The sequence below is a fragment of the Danio rerio genome, chromosome 9 (genome assembly GCF_052040795.2).
Source record: "Danio rerio strain M-AB ecotype USA chromosome 9, GRCz13ab, whole genome shotgun sequence".
Classification (NCBI taxonomy): domain Eukaryota; kingdom Metazoa; phylum Chordata; class Actinopteri; order Cypriniformes; family Danionidae; genus Danio; species Danio rerio.
This window is the reverse complement of record NC_141029.1, coordinates 34,214,813-34,234,074: the sequence shown is the minus strand read 5'-3', so window position 1 is coordinate 34,234,074 and position 19,262 is coordinate 34,214,813. Positions and strand designations below refer to the sequence as shown.

General features: G+C 35.0%; 1 protein-coding gene across 1 annotated transcript in view; it reads right to left on the bottom strand.

The window, feature by feature from the left end:
- plcl1 (phospholipase C like 1) overlaps nt 1–10,662 on the bottom strand; it is a 100,379-nt gene extending 89,717 nt beyond the window's left edge. The window contains exon 1 of the mRNA XM_087268109.1: nt 9,946–10,662. Coding sequence (XP_087124235.1) covers nt 9,946–10,119 — 174 coding nt within the window. The 5' untranslated portion in view covers nt 10,120–10,662. The remainder of the gene's footprint in view (nt 1–9,945) is intronic.
- Nucleotides 10,663–19,262: the final 8,600 nt, after the last annotated feature.

Sequence of the window (19,262 nt, the reverse complement as noted above, 5' to 3'; positions counted from 1 at the left end):
ATTCAAACACACTAGTACATAATGAACATTACTGATTAGATGTACAGTGCTATTTTTTATTCATTCAATTTTGTATACAGAAGGAGAATGCCCTCTAAAAGCAGGTAATAGCGGCACCTTTTTTGACACTCACTGTAACAAGTGAGTGTAACAGATAACAACAAGGTGGAGGCGCGTGCACACAAAAATTGAAAAAAAACAACAAAAAAAAAAACATCCTACTTCGTCAAAACTCTTATGCTTCAGTGACCACAAACACTGAACATTTGATGAGCATGTCGTCCAGCATTCCGAGAACATTCGTCTCCAGGGTCTCATTCAGTCTTCTCAGACTCTTGCTTGTGCCCTGAGTGTGCCAGGCCTGAGGAGGACTGGCAAACCTCAATGACAAGCTGCAGGATGGAATAACAGAGTAAATTTTGCCCTGACAGAGTGAGAACGCCATCCAAGATGTGCGTGCACAACAATCTAAGAAACCTGAACAGATACTTATCCTTTTTGAGTCATCTCATCCCTCATTTGTTTACCATGCATCATGGAAGACAGGGTGTTTGTGAGCATGTGTTGCTCCATTAACCCCAAACATCTAACACTAGACCAAATATCCCCCTTACAACCAAAGATCATTTCTCTCTGGGCTGCGGTCTACCAGGAAAACAGCTCTAATTCGGCTGCTTTCAGTTCAGTGGCCACATGCCGAGCACAACCCTGAAGTAAAAAGAGCTTTAGTGACAAATTTAACCAACCACCCACTTCCACACCCCTCCCTCTCATTCAGCGCGTTCATATTTTCATGCTATCATACGATCTGTTGTACTATACTTCCTGTCTACGCCTATGTATGCATGGCTTTTTAGGCTTTCCTCAGCTTTTCCATCCTTTTTTTGAATATTGTCATCAATTTAAGAAAACGTAGTATGCATAATACATATAAATATACAAATAAAATATAATCCGGATAGCAGATGTACTTCTGATGTAGGTGATAATAAGAAAAGGCGTGTACCAGACAAACCCAGTATCATCTGGGGGGTGGGTTGGGTGTTACTAAACAGGAAGCTACAAGCAGACAGTTGCTTCAGTGATCACACTCCTTCACCTCACAACCTCTCTCTCTCTCTCTCTCTCTCTCTACTTCTGTATCTCCTCCTGACATTTTCGCATTCCAGCTGTCTCCACACACATGGGGGATGATAACCATGAAATTATCAAATGCCAACACAAAAATCAAGGGCAGCTAAGTTTGGGCAATGTTTTCAAAAGTCTTCAGCTTTTGGCACTGTGTCCAATCCTGCTCCTGAAGGGAGCCAGCTGTCCAACAAAATAAAAATACCAACAAAGTCTATTCAAATAAATTGGGGTTGCATACAGGCAAAAGCTGGTGATCATTTGGTGTGGTTAATGTACAACATCAAAAAGGTGCAAATAGGAAAACATGTGGCATATTCTGGACATAAGTAAGCATCTTTATGTCCTATTTCCTCCACAGGGTATAGACCTAAAAGTGGGAACTGTGCAAAACGCACTTGCATGACATGATGAAGCTGTTTGGAATGCACTTGCTGTGTTACTGGAACCTAACCATGATAACGCATGGCAGTAACAACAGGAATATTTTATTATAGCTGTGTCTTACCATTGATATGTATATGTACTCATGCATGATAATAAATAGCATATGAGCAGCATATTTTCTAACCTTCAAAAAACATTTAAACTTTATTTAAAATGCAAAATGGAATTGTGTAATATACATGAACATTACAAATTAATCTTGTTATATCAAGCACACAGCATAAATAACTATAAAAAAAATCATGAGGGCTGGATTACGTGACCATTGATGAAAAACTTGCTTCCTTAAGTGACAGCACATGAATCTTTCACTAACAAATTTATTAAAAGGTCCTTCATGAAGATATTCAAATGGCATCCCAATACTAAATGAGCACTTAAAATGTGCAAAAACAATGTTTAGAAATTGCCCGCGTTTGTGGGTTTTAAATAATATTGCACATTAGGACTGCTGGTTAAATCAAAATTAATCCCAATTTAACAAAAGCTGCAATTCTCATCCACATTTTTGTAAGGAAAGCATGGCTGATTACTAAGGAAATGAGATACGGAAAATCAAACAGAGCAGAGGAAATAACTGATTTTATTGACTTAATGTGGCTGATAAACATAGTTACAGAATTGTCTCTGAATAATTTACCTAAAGTGCAGCAGGTGATCTGCCTAAATGCTATTTGTTAGCATAATATCTTTGAAACAACCCCTCCCTTGCCACCCAAAGCCATGCCTCCTAAAATCGTGAACGCGCATATTAAAGATGACAAACACCCACTGGATCGGGGGTTTTCAAACTTTTAGGATTTTAGACTTCTCAGGATTTTTAAAAGTTGATTCAGCTTCTTTTTTACTGTTGATTCTCCCTTATGTGCACGTAAACATGCAGATCTGCGTGAACGGCTGAGCAGTTGTAAAAATCTACATTTGTTGACAGAAAGTTTGGGCTACTTATTAAAATTTGGGAATTATCAGCCCAACGATATTAAATTGGATGAACATTTTTTTGTTTTATGCCTTACCCAGAATATAAAAATACATATACATACATTTAGATCACTTACTTTAAACATTACTACGTTAAATCATTCCTTTCAATTTCAGGATTTTGCATATTAAATCGTCCATAATATTTGGCGTAGCTTGTTCACAAAGGATTTTTAAAATGTTAATGAGAAAATCTTCATGATGCATGCGCAAGAGTTACATCTAGGAAACGGAGTCAAATTCGTCTAAATAAACCAAGATAATGGGCTGTAAAAATGTCAAAATTTGCATCCTCTCACAAACGCATGTTTATACTACCCCATTGACACATACATTCATAAAACGCCTTTAGTGGGTGCTGAACTCATCTAATTTTCCACAGAGATTTGGACCATAAACCACCGTCTATTATATAGACACATATATACAAACACACTAGGCCTCATGACCACAACTGAGGCCCCCAGAGGCTTAGATGTGCACTTGTGTCAGACAGGACGGATAACGGCATTCAGAGGATTGTGGCACCAGTAGCTGAGTGACACTAGAGGACAGAGGGCACAGTTTGCCTTCAGGACACCAACAAACACAAACACACAGACCCACTTAACCACAAAGTCAGTTAGCCAGTGTCATAGCAGCTACATTGTCATTGCTCTTGACCAGCAGCCAGTTATGCTTTGGTTTCTAAACAACTGTTGTCTAGAAAAGTGCGTACCACACTGCAGAACAAAGTTTAGTGTGATCAAAAAGATCAAGAAGCATGTCATGTCCCCAATGATATACCTCCTAAATTGTGGGCCTGTTTCTTGATTGTGATAAAGAACAGGTACTGAATTTTTTTGGCCAGAAAATGTATACTTTTATTATAGTTAACTATTGTGGTACCATCAGTTAAAATGTGTTGAGCCAGGCAACAACTCTTTTACCACTGGAAAAACTGACTTTTGATTTGCATCAGAGATCTGTCTGGGTGCATATTATCTACTTTCCGGAACTTTCATAAGGATGCTTCATGACTAACCTTTGACTGTCTTATCTCTGTTTATAATCTTTTATTTCTGTTTTTGCTTTTTAGAATGTACAACAAAAACTTCTCTACATGCTGTTAAGAGATTTCAGTATCACAGTTGCTTATTTGAAAGACATTTATATTAAAATATTTATATATTTAAAGGAGAGAGGCAAAAAGCATGTCATATTTCCAAAATAATAAATACAAATGAACAATGGATCACTGAAACGGCTCTGAAAGCTAAGTCCCTATTCAATAAAAGGGCCATGATATTACAACAAATTTAATAATCAAATCATTTTGACTAAGGTATGTCTTTAAAAACTGAAAGAGTACCACTGACGATACAAATTAACTTTGGCATCTGAATTAACATAAACAACACTGATCACACATTTACCATATCTACACCAACTGGAACTGCATCTTTTTTTAAAAGAAGATGAGTGGCAAATCAGGATTTTACCATTTCTAGATTCAAAAAGCTTTCGGGTTAAAAAAGGTTCCTTACAAACATATTTTTTGTTGCTTGTTAGCAGACCACTGTAATCCATACATGTGGGTTCACACTCGAGCTGTGCTCTTATCATGGGAAAGAGGAAACAAAACCTTTGTTGTGGCACATTTATAAACGCAACACAGACAACCCAAACAATTCTTCGACTTGTTTGAATTACGGTTGGTAACACAACATGGCGTCTCTCTGAACACTGTAACAGGTAAAAGAGGTCTTCGAAGCTATATCATGCATAAGTTGCATCTCATTCACAATAGAGTGCGATGATTGGTTAAAACAAACACTGCGTCCGAAACCGCATACTTCCATACTATACAGTACGCTAAAATCAGTATGCGAGACGAGTAGTATGTCCAAATTCATAGAATTCGAAAATCAGTAGGCGAGAAGTACCCGGATGACTTACTACTTCCGGCGAGATTCTGAAGTGCGCAGCCCATGCACGCTGCGCTATCCCATAATGCCCCGTGAAAGAATTCATGAATGGAAGGGAGGCGACACAACTGACGAAGGTAGGTCACGTGACCATGATAAAATGGCGGATGTAGTACGTCCGAATTCCATTCATACTTTTTACATTCATACTGTTTAGAACGTACTTTTTTAACGGCCGAGTAGTTCATTTAAATTCAAATGCAGTACCTACAGTGTAGTAGGCGGTTTCAGACGCAGCCAAAGTCTTTCTCAAGAATTATTAAACAGATGTGCTGAAGTCAATGCCGCCACTTTGTACAGGCCAGAAGAGACAGCCAATCTCTATGCTGGAAATTACACAATGATCTCATCGCCTTGAAGTTGCTTTAAAATATCTTTTTGAATTGGAAGAACAAATTTGCACTAAACAAGTGTTTAAACTAGTGTTTCGTGACCCTTTAAATTACACAGAAAGAATGACTAATATATTCTTCAAAACATCTCCTTTTGTGTTTCACAAAAGAAACTGGTCATATGAACTTGTAATAGCATGAGGTAAAGTGATGACAAAATGTTGATTTTTGAATGAACTCATTGTGTTTATATAGGAGTAAAAAGTGAGGCAGAGATTGCCAGAAAATGGCAAAGCAGGAAGAAAAGGGAACAAGGGGGAATCTTGAATTACAACAAATAAGGTGAAATGTGAGGTAGAGATTTTGTGGAAGACTGTAATGGATACACAGTACTAAGCTGTGGTCAGACAGCACTGATTAAATGGAAAGTGCTCATAAAGCTGAGAAAACAAGCAAGGTGCTCCCCAGGGCTCTGTACTCTGGCTTCCCCAAGTTTGTTTTTCTGCTCAGTCAAATCTCAGTAAAGACCCACTGTCAAATTTGTACAATGGTGTTATTTCTCCTCATGAAAATGACATTAAAACACACAGGTTCAAAGTAAATCAGTTAATGTCCATTTTTTTTAACAGTTCTTTTACTTGTAATAAAATCTACAGTATACTACTACATAATCTAAACGTGTACTCTTTACTTTTCATGAAAATAATCTTACTGACAATATCATTTAGACCTTTAGGATACAAATTATTTTAGAAGACCTAAATTTTTTATTTTTTATTGTAATGAGATAATCCAATCTAATACATAACAGGTTACTTTATAAAATATATAAATTGTGCATCTAGAAAAGCTACACTCTAGAAGGAAACATGGAAAATGTATTGATTAATTTTTAGAGATAATATTTAGTTTTGCACAAAAAAGGAAATAAAATTTCAGCCGTTTATGTATGTTTTTGATTAGATATTTTCATCTCACTTCCATTTTCCACACATGATAAATTTTACACAGGATTCAAGATGATTTTATTCAACAATAAGAATGCAATTACCTTCAAAAATACCAAGTCAACAAGTGGCAATTATCTATTATCTGCTTCCTGAGCACCACAATAACATACTGTCAAACAATCGCAAACCCTTGACCATGCAGCACTCCAAAAACATATACATCAAATCAATCTGGGAAACTCAGATCATCCCCTCAGCAAGGACAGTCAGAATACAAATCAATTAGTTTCTACTGTCTCTGGCAAAAATAAGACAGGGTTGCACATGGGTAGCTGTAGGTTCAACCCAATTTGTGATTACACTAATGTGCGCATTTGTGCATGTGCTGCTGCACAGAGGAAGATCTCTAGATATCAGGCAAGCCACAAGGTCTCAAGTGTGTATGAAATAGATGTAAGCAACAAGTTCTGCATCCATTTAAAAACAATGATTGCTCTGGACATTGTCTTGGAGGGTTGTGCACTTGGCTGAGGACAGGGAACATTACTCACACTCTGGATCTGAAACAAACAGAACCAAGAACCAGGGCTGGGATGAGTCACATGAACGCTGCCCCCTCTCTTCGCTCTGTCGACAGTGCCCGTCACTGACATCATCAACTTCTTTGCAATCTGTCAATTAGCCTGTGCTACTTTCTGCTCACTGAACTAGACAGCACTGTTAGTGTTGAACTTGGTTATGAGCTGCACCCAAATACAGATTACAATCTTGTGAAGAAATGCAGAACCAGCTTCTGTGGAGGCCCCTATTGTAACAAATCTGAAATCTAATACCTGAACTACAAAAATACGCATATGAAAATGGTCTCAAAAGTTGCATTCATGACAATCTAATGTGTAATATTTTGTCACAGCACCAACAGGTGTGTTTTTTTCTATATTAATATTACATAAGCAGGAGACCCCTCACAGTCACTGACCCCATCGGCTTGCACTGTAATCCTTCTACCTACTAAAGCTGAAGATAATTGGCTGACCTTCATCGCAAAGCACTGATGTAGAGTCATTACTCTGTAAAGCTTGATAAATGATTATCCAAAGCATTCGTAAACCCAAGAGCCTACAGTCATTTTGTATTTTAAACACATCTGGGTATCAACCTGAAATCTTGGTATGTCCTTTTCTTCAGGAATTCTTTAAAGAAAGTCATTACATGGAAAATATGAGTGTAGGCATCCCATTTTATTTAGCTCTTTGTAATAATTGTCTATGCTTCATTCATGCAAAATGAATTTTTCAGGTCATGATGGCCTTGTGGTTTATACTGTAACACCCATTCCAGCCTTTGGACCTTTTTGTATCATTGTATTTGGTGATAAAGGTGACAAAAAAAAATGCTTATTTCTAGGAAAAGCAAACTAAAAGTCCATGGTGTCACTTAATGACTAGTGTTATGTCAAAAGTGTAAATGAAAACCCATCACTTTAAACCCAACATGGATGACACACTATTAAAATCTTTGAAGGTCATCAAACAAATATGGCAATATAAAATTTTCTTCGGGTTAAAATCCTTTTTTTTTCACCAGTGAAAATATGTCAATTCAGCAGGTTTATCCATTTCTCTCAAATATTAACTTCAAGTTTTTGAACCTTTAAGGTTCATTTTTCCTTTGTACCTTCTGGAAGCTATGTTATTGGTGGCTCAAAGTTGTCCGTTTTTTTAATAATGAACTGTTTGGTCCATCATACATTTTAAAAATGCTAACATGAGAATGTTAGGGTGATTATGTCCACATCAATGCTTCTGAAGTAGGTTGAAAAGTTTGCCTTGATGAAAAGTTGATCAAAATGGCTCACATGTCTGTTTTAGGTTGCAGAGAGCAGGGGGACAAATCCATACTTCAAGAGATGAAAATTTGCTGATAATAGTTTTTTCTTATTTTATTTTCTTCACTAGAACATTAAGGAAGATTTTAGCAACAACAATAATCCTAAGTGATTTATAAACTTCATACTTTGAAAGTCAAAAAGTCCAATGCAATCTCACTGTAATTCATAACTTTCTAATTTAGTGGTTGATTTGTTTGACTTTGTATGACCTCCTTTTTGCATGACCCCATTGCGATGGGGTCATGCTAAAAATATACTAAAACATACTAAATATACTAATAATATACTAAATATACTAAAAGTCGTATATTTTTGTTTGAATTAATATGAATAGGGACGGGCAAAAATACCTTGAAATGTATTTTAAAATAAAATACCTCCATTTTATTGCATCAAAATAAAATACAAAATACAGCATTTTACAGCAAAATAAAACTCTACTGTACATGAGGAGGTATTCATAAAATGTAACTTATGATTCTTTTTGATTTTAGTATAGCTTTTGAACTAATTTCAATCAGAAAGTCCTGTCTTGAAGAGGATTTCTTTAATCACTGTAAAAAAACATCTAATGCAGATAATGAGTTGGAATATAGTACTATATCTCTATCTAAATTAGGTTTTTTTTTCTGGGGGGGGGGGGGGGGGTGCAAATGAAATCTGTAAAAATGTTAAATCATGATTTCTAAAATGTACTGAAATTTCCAGTTTTAATTTCCATTAATCATGTTTTATAAAACACATTATTTTTTGACCAGACTGGAGTATAATTAAATATTTTTGTCTCATTGTGATTAACTATGTCAAAGTTTGTAATTAAGAAATATAAAGAGCACCTGCACATCAGCTACTGGCATTTGAAACTGCCAATGAAGTTTTGTAGGTATTACCACTGAAGGTTTTATGTTGTTTTTCTTATTGCCCCGTCTTATTTTGACTTGCCCATCCCTGAATATGAATGAATCGGTGCTTTTTTTGACAGAACATACTGTAAAATAGTTGTTTCCATGCAGGTTTGAGCTGAAAAATCATAAACAGTCTAAACAAAATTAGTGACTCCTGAAGATCTGTTCTCTCATGAAGCAAAATGATTGGTCTGTGCAAGAATCTGATCATTATATTAATACCTTCATCTCTGCAAACAGTCTTGATCTAATTCAAGGCAGTCTGGAGATTAAGCCTCTCATCACATGATTACATATGCATAAGCCAAAGGCACTTGAGCTGGAAAAGAAAGAAGTGTTGAATTGTTTGACAAAATGGTACTTCTGTTTATCCTTGATGTTGAATGTAATAGTTGTAAAACAGCATCAGCTTATGCTTGAGCCTGCGACCATGCAGTTGTAATTATGCTGTATGTCAGGAAACTGGTGCTCCAGACTGTCATAAACATGCTCAGGAAGACCTTCTGCTGAGGTTGTCGGTTAAATATAATAATGAAGTAATGCTCAGTTTCTTATACAGACCTATCAATTTATTTTCATCGAGGCTTAATGTATCATCAGGAGCCACGGGAATTTATTTTGCTTTGCCAGTTTATATACTTTTAACTCTTAATTGTACTTCATGTAATTACCAAAGACTATTGTTAAAAATCTGTTTTAATGCTCTACTGAAGATTAAAAAAGGTCACCTATACTGCTTTGATGGCCTGATGTTTCACTTTTCGTTAACTAAGCTTAAAAAGCTAATAATACAATTAACTATAGTTAGCACTGCAAAATAAATAGCATAATTTTAATAATCTAAAAGGACATCATATACTGTATATTTACTCAATCTCTACTTTGCCACAAATTACTTTGTATTTACTTACATCTGGCCAGATGTCAGTGACTGTGGACAGATTGAATTGCATTCTCTCATTCTCAACATTTATTAAATGACTGTTTATTTGTACGAAAGGCAGTTTTTGTGCAGCGTTATGTTGCCACTTAATGCAATAAATGGCTCCTTAAACAAAACCAGCTGTGAACCACTGGGCTACACCACCCTGATGCATCAGTAATTTAGGCTGGTAAGTAAAAGGTTGTCACAGGTTTACTATTACATCCTTGATCAAGTCACAGAGCCCCAGGCAACTCCTGAACCTGTCATAACCTGTATGAACTCCAAGGACACAGGCTGTTGTTTACAAGATTCTCACTCTCTTCCACAACAGACATTCGTGATTTAGTTTCATTTAAACTGACCGAGTATCATTCACACCCCCAAACTCTTGACAACTCTTGGCGTGTTTCTGCTACTACCTTAATGATGCTGCTCCTCCTCGGTGCCGCTTTCACCGACTCCAGAAGCGCCGCCTCGTCGCGCTCCACCAGCGGCACGGCGACTCCACTCCGCCGGCCTGATCGAAGCGCTCTCGGTGGGATGAAGTCCGGAGCTCCATCCCCGCACACCCCGTCCTCGTAAGACTCCGACATCTTCAGGATCAGTTGGTTAGGAAATCAATATAACTTACTCTTATATGCACTTATTTCAACCCAAGAACATCCACATCCAACTCTTGCGTCTTTGGGAAGCTCCGGTAGTCCAAATTCTAACTTAAATGCGCAGACTGTATGGCAGGTTGAGAATGGACCTCGTTCCTTGAGCCCATCCTAAAGCAACTTTTGCCAGTCAAACAGCTCGAAGAAGAAATCGTACGTATAATAACTGGCTCATGAATCATTCTCTTGCGCAAGAGGACACTTGCATCACCGCGCAACAAGTTAAAAAGCACCGCCGCTTCTTAACTTCACTCACTGATCCAAACAAACTGAACGTAACACGTGCAAAAATGCACATTTGTTCAATGATGAGCGGGAGAACGGAGGGATTGCGGGTCACAAAATATTATCGGGCATCAAAACAACCCCAGACGTGCGCGTTCTGTGTCAGCATGATGGAAAAGAAACGCCGGAGTATTTGGTTGTGGATGTTGTTCGCCTCACCTTCACCGTGTATTTGTTTGGTTAGTGAAGAATGAGGAACGCTACTGACACTGGCACAACCTCATAGGTCCGCTAACCCCGCCCCTCGCGTCCGTAAGCTCGTGACTGACAGGCGCCGCGACCAATCGGACGCTCTCGAATTTCCATAAAACCCAATCGCTCATCTTTCAAAGAGGAGGAGCTTTGCGTACGAGCCTCAGGAATGCAACTCTTTTGGGTTTACCAGATGTTTGGGAGCAGGGAAGTTTGGGGTATCACTTTTCCGAAGTAGCCTGTTTGGGGACTATTAAAAGGGATAGTTAGATAACGCTGAAATTGTAAACATAAACCTAGAAAATTAATAACAATGCTTTAATATTCAATCATAATAACGTGTCAATGGTACTAAAATATCACAACTGAGCAGATACATGACTAATAACATAACATATGCAAACATAAAATATAAAATAGGATCAAAGTTTTTAAAAATTCTCTATTATTCATGAATACAGAGAAACAAAACAAACATTTCCTTAAAAATACATATCCACAATAACAATTTCTCCAGTATGAATAAGCAGTTCACTCCAAAAATGACTTTTGTTGCTTGTTATTGTTAAACTACTCATTTTTATATGAGTTAAAACAACACAATTATTTAGTGTTTTTAGGGTGGGACAACTTAATTGTCTTATGTTCAATCCACTTACATTTGTAAAAACTATTAAGTTAACTTTATCGATTTGTGCTGGGACAACATGAAGGAGTTGTGTGTAACTCAGCATTTTTAAAGTGTACGTAATATAAAAATGTATAAAATACTAGAAGTATCCAAAGTCTAAAGTTAAAGTGAGAATTTGTTTTAGTCATTGCTAGTCCCTGACAAAATGGTTCCAGCAAGTATAAGTCTCCTTTATTAGATATGGCCTGTTTACAGAAGACAGAGAGCAGGATCACAGTGAGACGAGGCCTCTAACACTTACATGATGAATGTGATCCTAAATGATACCTCGATGTGTCTTCTGCATGAGTGTAAAAGTCACACAGAAATGCAGAGTCAAAGAACATTGAGGAAAGCTTGTGACGAGCCAAATAATGTCCCAGGAGAATGAAGGCTCGCTTGAGATGCAAGCCTTCTGTGAAAAGTCGAGTAAACCCGAGGGTCATTAGCATAAAGGTAAAACCTCTGACACTATCATGCAGATTTTCCCCTGGCGTTATGTTGCCACGGTTAAACTAAACCCCGTCTATGAGAACAGTCATTAAGAAGAACTTAAATATACACTTTAAGACTGATTAGTGTTTTAAAGTAATACTTTGCTTTGCCACACCTTAAATGTTGAGCACAAAGGGTTATTAAATGGAAACTTGTGACAACACTGTAAAAGAGGAGGCCAGTTTTAGTCCACCCGTTCAGTCAAAAGTAGACAGTTGGTGTAAGATTTTGAACATGCCTGTTCAAGTTAACAGTTTATAGGGCAAAATAGTTTGAAAAACCAAAGCAAGTCTTCATCCAACTCCACAATATTCATGATTTTTATTGTTAATTACCTCACATAAAATGTGGAAGTGTTTACTTAATTCCACTGTAAAAAAAAAAAAAAATCCAGGGTTCCACACAATTTTTTTATGTTGTCCAAACACAAATCAATTAAGTTAACTTAATTGTTAGATACACTGTAAAAAGTGATGAGTAAACCAATTGCCTTAAAAGCAACAAGTTGACTTGTTAGAGTTGAGTTGAGTTGTTAGATACACTGTAAAAAATAATGTAGTAAACCAATTGTAATGTGATACTATTAAGTTGACTTCATTTTTATAATTATGCTAATTGTACTTACTTTTTTAAGTCAACTAATCCTTTTTTACTGTGTCAGGCTATTTTAGTCTGGTTTTTAAACAATTACTGTAATTATCACAATATTACATATTTGGTGGTTCATTAAGTCTATAAAATCTACAATTAGCCTGTATTGAATTTACTGGAGTCTGGAAGAGCAGATTTATTGTATGTCAATTTACTAGATACAGAAAAGCTAGGGGGGGGGGGGTAACCATTGCAAGTTGCAATGGGTTTGTAAAGTCAACGTGTTGCTTTTAAGGCGATTGGTTTACTCGCTTTAAGTAACTAATCACTTTTTACAGTGTATGATATCACAGTGTGGTTTGGCAACCTATATGTACAGTGTAAATATAAGTTGATGCATCTCTAAAAGACAGGATGGAAAATTGTTGGGCATGATGAATATTTTAATCCTCAGGTTTTATTTGGGAATTGTGTCCTTGAATGCAGGTGGAATGCAGCGGATGCCCTTCCAGCCGCAACCCATCTCTGGGAAACATCCACACACACACTCATACACTACGGACAATTTTAGCCTATACCCGATTCACCTGTACCGCATGTCTTTGGACTGTGGGGGAAACTGGAGCACCCGGAGGAAACCCACGCGAACGCAGGGAGAACATGCAAACTCCACAAAGAAACATCAACTGAGCCGAGGATCGAGCAACCCAGCGACCTTCTTGCTGTGAGGCGAACGTGCCCACTGCGTCACTGTGTCGCTACTACTTTTACACTACTAATTGTTTTTACAAATGTAAGTGGATTGAACATACAATTGTGTTGATTTAGCTTATTTTAAATAAGTAGTTTGAACAAGCAGCAAGAATATTTTTTGAGTATACCTGTGGGAAAAAAAAATATCCCATACAGTTTTCAAATATATGTTTTTAAAGCATATATACATTTATAACTTTTCTACAAAGAAATTCTGGCCACTTTGGAAAATAAAAACACATTTTAAACTGTATTGAAATGCATTAAAATATATTTTGCCTAAGTGTTTTTAAGAAAAGACATTACAAATATAAACCAAGGAACACACTTTAAATAAGACTTGTCTGGCTTTGTCTGGACACATTGAGAGACCTCTTCTTGACACTATAACAGACAGATATCACAGCTATATATTTGTGTAGTTGCACATGATGTGTAGCTTTACATAAGATATATGATGCTCCTCTAAACTTACATTTTAGAGAGCAAATATTCTAAAGAATAAATTTTTTTTATTATTATTAATATTATTATTATTATTTACATTCTATTAAGGTAGAAAATGTATTTGCTTGGAATTTAAAAACATTTTGAAATATATTTCGGTAGACTAGCCTATATGAATGTTGAAATTAAAAATATTTAATACTGATGACTTTTCTTTCTTTTTTTTTCTTTTTTTTTGCATTTACAAGCTATATTTTATCCAAATTTTTAAGCATATGTTTTCCCTCAATTATTCAGCAAACTTTACATTAAAGCATAAGAATTATATCAATTATGTCACTATGATCATTTAAATGTGTAAGTTTTATACCGTGAAATCTTTTAAAACACACAACTATCTTCAAATTGTACGGCGCCCTCAAGTGTATGGCGTGAAATAGTACAACGAACATACGTCAAATATTTGACACTTTTAAAATGTAAAGCTTACTTTGAATGTGATGCAAGTTTGTGATTCATGATCACTAAATAAAAGTGTGCGTGCGTGCGTGCGTGCGTGCGTGTGTGTTTAGCTTAAAACAAGAGCTTGTTACTGTCGAGTGTGAGATGTGACAGATGTGTGTCGAGGCGCTGTTCTTATCTTTGTGTCCTTCACTCCTCAGTTCTGCATCTTTTCTCTCTGTTTGATGAAGAAAAAAAAACAGCAGGTGCAGGGAGTATTTGTGGCTTTACTCAGAGGGGATTCTTAGGTCTCTTGGGGCCCTAAGTGGGGGTGTCGGAGATACTCCTTCATTGCCTTAATTGCACTTTAAAACTAAGTCAAAATTAAAGTGTGTTTAGAAAAAGTAATCTTTCTCTAAATGTTTTAGAAGATTAAAAAAAACATTTGAAATGCTACATAATCACATAATCAGCAAATTATGAAAGCTCATTTCCACCTTACAAAAAAAAAGAGAAATAATTTAAAAAATATTTTCATGACATATAAAGTAGCTTAGTACTTTACTTTAAGAATGATTGGTTGCCATTGGCTTCCAAATCCAGTTTACTCTTGACTTCTATAGCATTTTTAAATATATGGAGTCAATAGTGACCATCAACATATAATCATGTTTCAAAATAACTTATGTGTCCAGAAGAAAGAAACTCTTACAGGTTTGGAACAGTGAATGACAACAAAATATTCATTCTTGAAGCAAATTACTTCTTTAAGTCATGACTTAAACATTAAAAAATTGACATAATAACTTGAAATTATTACTTTATAAATTGAAATTATAACTTTAAAAATCAATTATAAAATAAATAGTCAAAATCCTGACTAAAAATCATGACTTAATAACAATTAACAACAATTATCTCAATTCAGACTTTTAAAGATCATGTCATATTTCATATAAACAGTCAAAATTAAGTGTGTTTAAAAAAAAGTAATCTTACTCTAAATGTTTTAGATAACTATAAAGCATTTGAAATGCTACATAATCTGCAAATTATGGAAGCCCATTTCCCCCATACAAGAAAATTATTAAGAATTAATGAAAATAAAAATTTTGAAGTACTTAGCTTAGTACTTTGCTTCTAGGATGATTTGTCACCATTGGCTTCCATTTACCACTGACTTCCATGGTATTTTTCAATTTGTAAAAAGTCAATTGTGACCTTCAGCATATAATTATTTTTCAAAATGACTTATGTGTCCAGAAAAAAGAAACTCGTACAGGTTTTGATCAGTAAATGCAACAAAATTGTCATTTTTGAAGCAAACTACTCCTTTAAGTCATGATCTAAAAATTAGAAAAGTAATATAATAACTTATGACTCAAAATCATGACTTATTAACAATTTTGTCAAAATCCAGACTTTTAAAGATCATTTTATATTTCAAACAATTTTACGTATGTGTTTAATCATTCAACTTAAATATGTCATCATTTCAAACTTACAGGAATTTTTCAAATGTCAAAATGTCAAATTTTTATCTCATTAATCTCAATAACTTTTAAAGTCATAGTTTGGACTAAGCAATAATTTCAACATTTTATATAATAAATATTGCCCTTTTAAGTCATACGTTTTGCATAATTGCATTTTATCTCACAATTTTAATCTGGTAAATCATATTTTCTCATTTTAATCAAATAAATATGATTGCATAAATCTTAATTTAGACTTTTCATGCCTGACTTTTTTCGTCTCGCACAGAGATGCCCAAACTTGGGCCTGCGGTCCAAAGTTTGCCTATGTTAACCTTTGATTTGGCCAGTCATCGCATCTGAGAATGGTTTAGAGATTGTCATTTCAAATTTGATGTAACCTTTTATTTGTTTGTTTTATTGTTCAGGTACAAAAAAGCTATCTGAAAATTTTTTTAAATCTATTTAAATGGTGCAAATGATTGAGATTTAGTTGAACATTAACATACGATGCATCGAGGACAGTGCAGAGACTGCTGAGTGAAAGGAAAGGCAAAGGCAGATTCTGCTTGACTGGTGTATTCAGCGCTGACCCCCTATAAATGTGATTGCCTATGTTTTTATTGCAGTATGTTATAATTTAAAAGCTGCATTATATAAGACTATTCAAAGTAATGTTTTCTATTTATTTATTTTTTTTCTATATTATTAGATGAATTAGAAAATACCCTTGGCAACTTTAATGTAAAATAGTTACATAGGTATCTCTCTGGCCCTTCACACGAAAAAGTTTGGGCACCCCTGTTCTAGTGGAAATGGACTTCAATAATATATGGTTTATTAGGCTATTGCTATCTTTTAAAATGTTACTATTCAGAATCTTATTTTCTTTCAGCTCTGTTTATTTCTGTCCTCTTATCACAATCCTATTTCAAGTCCTACTTTCCCATCTGTACTCTGCTTTTCCTCACATCAGTCAAAACTGAATTGCTTTTCTCAGTGTTGAAAACACTCTCAAGGGTGGGAAGTGATGAAAAATCTTGGAGCTGTTGGTCAGGAACTTTCACTTTTGGCCAGATGCTAAAAACTGTAAAGAATCTGTAGAATTTAAAAAGGCTATACAGCATATTTTAGTTCTCCTTATGTGTCATGTCAGTGCTGGATTTTTTGGTGCTTCATTCATTTCTGTTTCTTTCTTTATTTCTTTCAAATTAAATTCTATGTTAACAATATTCGATACAACTGCTGAGGGCCAGCAATTTGTTAATGCATATCTGAATCAGAACATCTGAATGATTTAATTCAATTTTGTAAGTATTATTTTTTAATGTATTTATTCAATTTTGTAAGTATTATTTTTTAATGTATTTATTCAACTTATTATTTTTCTTAGTTCAATTTTGTAATCTTTTACAGTTTATTAATCATTTATTTTAATTTCATGAATTGATTTTGGGGCAGCTCGGTGGTGCAGTGTGTAGTGCTGTCGCCTTACAGCAAGAAGGTCGCTAAGTCAGTTGCCATTTCTGTGTGGAGTTTGCATGTTCTCCCCGTGATTGCATGGGTTTCCTCGGGTTCCACGGTTTCCCCCACAAGTTCAAAGACATGCACTATAAATTAATTGGGTAGACTGTAGTGAATGTGAGTGTATGGGTTTTCCCCAGTGATGGGTTGCAGCTGGAAGGGCAACTGCAGCGTAAAACATATGCTGGATAAGTTGGTGGTTCATTCCGCTGTGGCAACCCCTGAGTAATAAATGGAACTAAGCCGAAAAGATAACGAATGAACGAATGAATTGATTTTTACATTTGGTAGCTCTCGTAGATCAGCAGTATTAAAGAAATGTATAGCCTATATGTGCAGTGGGATAGAATAGAGAAACAAGATATTTAAAAATATATTCTAATAAATTCTCATATAAAAAAATCGAGTAGATATGACTACCACATTTTATTATTTTTAATGAGGGTAATAATGGCAATTTTTAAAACTTCCAAATCCAGTTTACTCTTGACTTCTATAGCATTTTTAAATATATGGAGTCAATAGTGACCATCAACATATAATCATGTTTCAAAATAACTTATGTGTCCAGAAGAAAGAAACTCTTACAGGTTTGGAACAGTGAATGACAACAAAATATTCATTCTTGAAGCAAATTGCTTCTTTAAGCCATGACTTAAACATTGAAAAACTGACATAATAACTTGAAATTATTACTTTATAAATTTAAATCATAACTTTAAAAATCAATTATAAAATAAATAGTCAAAATCCTGACTCAAAATCATGACTTAATAACAATTAACAACAATTATCTCAATTCAGACTTTTAAAGATCATGTCATATTTCATATAAACAGTCAAAATTAAGTGTGTTTAAAAAAAAAGTAATCTTACTCTAAATGTTTTAGATAACTATAAAGCATTTGAAATGCTACATAATCTGCAAATTATGGAAGCCCATTTCCCCCATACAAGAAAATTATTATAAAGAATTAATGAAAATAAAAATTTTGAAGTACTTAGCTTAGTACTTTGCTTCTAGGATGATTTGTCACCATTGGCTTCCATTTACCACTGACTTCCATGGTATTTTTCAATTTGTAAAAAGTCAATTGTGACCGTCAGCATATAATTATTTTTCAAAATAACTTATGTGTCCAGAAAAAAGAAACTCATACAGGTTTTGATCAGTAAATGCAACAAAATTGTCATTTTTGAAGCAAACTACTCCTTTAAGTCATGATCTAAAAATTAGAAAAGTAATATAATAACTTATGACTCAAAATCATGACTTATTAACAATTTTGTCAAAATCCAGACTTTTAAAGATCATTTTATATTTCAAACAATTTTACGTATGTGTTTAATCATTCAACTTAAATATGTCATCATTTCAAACTTACAGGAATTTTTCAAATGTAAAAATGTCAAATTTTAATCTCATTAATCTCAATAACTTTTAAAGTCATAGTTTGGACTAAGCAATAATTTCAACATTTTATATAATAAATATTGCCCTTTTAAGTCATACGTTTTGCATAATTGCATTTTATGCAATTTTTAAAACAATAATAGATGAGTTGAGCGCTAGATGACGCTGTTTCACAGGAGAATCGCGTAGACTTTTTTTTTTTTTTTTTTTTTTTTTTTTTGCCAAGCTGGATTCGGTTCGTCATAAAGCCGAAAGTTAACTGGCTTTGTGTTTAGTATTTATTATTTATAAGTATTTAGACCAAATTTAAGTCATAGTATACTATTTATGTCTTTCTTTTCATAAGGCAATTTGCAAATACTACAGAATATGGAAACTTGAAATATTCACATTTTTACATGTTAAATTATTTTTCATTCATTAATTTTCTTGTTTGATTAGTCCCATTTATTAATCTGGGGTCACCACAGCGAAATGAACCGCCAACTCATCCAGCATATGTTTTATGCAGCGGATGCACTTCCAGCTGCAACCCATCACTGTGAAACATCCATACACACTCATACACACACACACACACACTATGTATTTAGCTTACCCAATTCACCTATACCACATGTTTAGATTTGTGGGGGAAACCAGAACATGAGAAGAACATGCAAACTCCAAACAAATGCCAAATGACCTAGCCGGGGCTCAAACCAGCGACCTTCTAGCTGTGAGGCGATTGTGCTACCCACTGCACCACCGTGCTGCCCCACAAATAATTTTTGAAAAGTAAACTTACAGC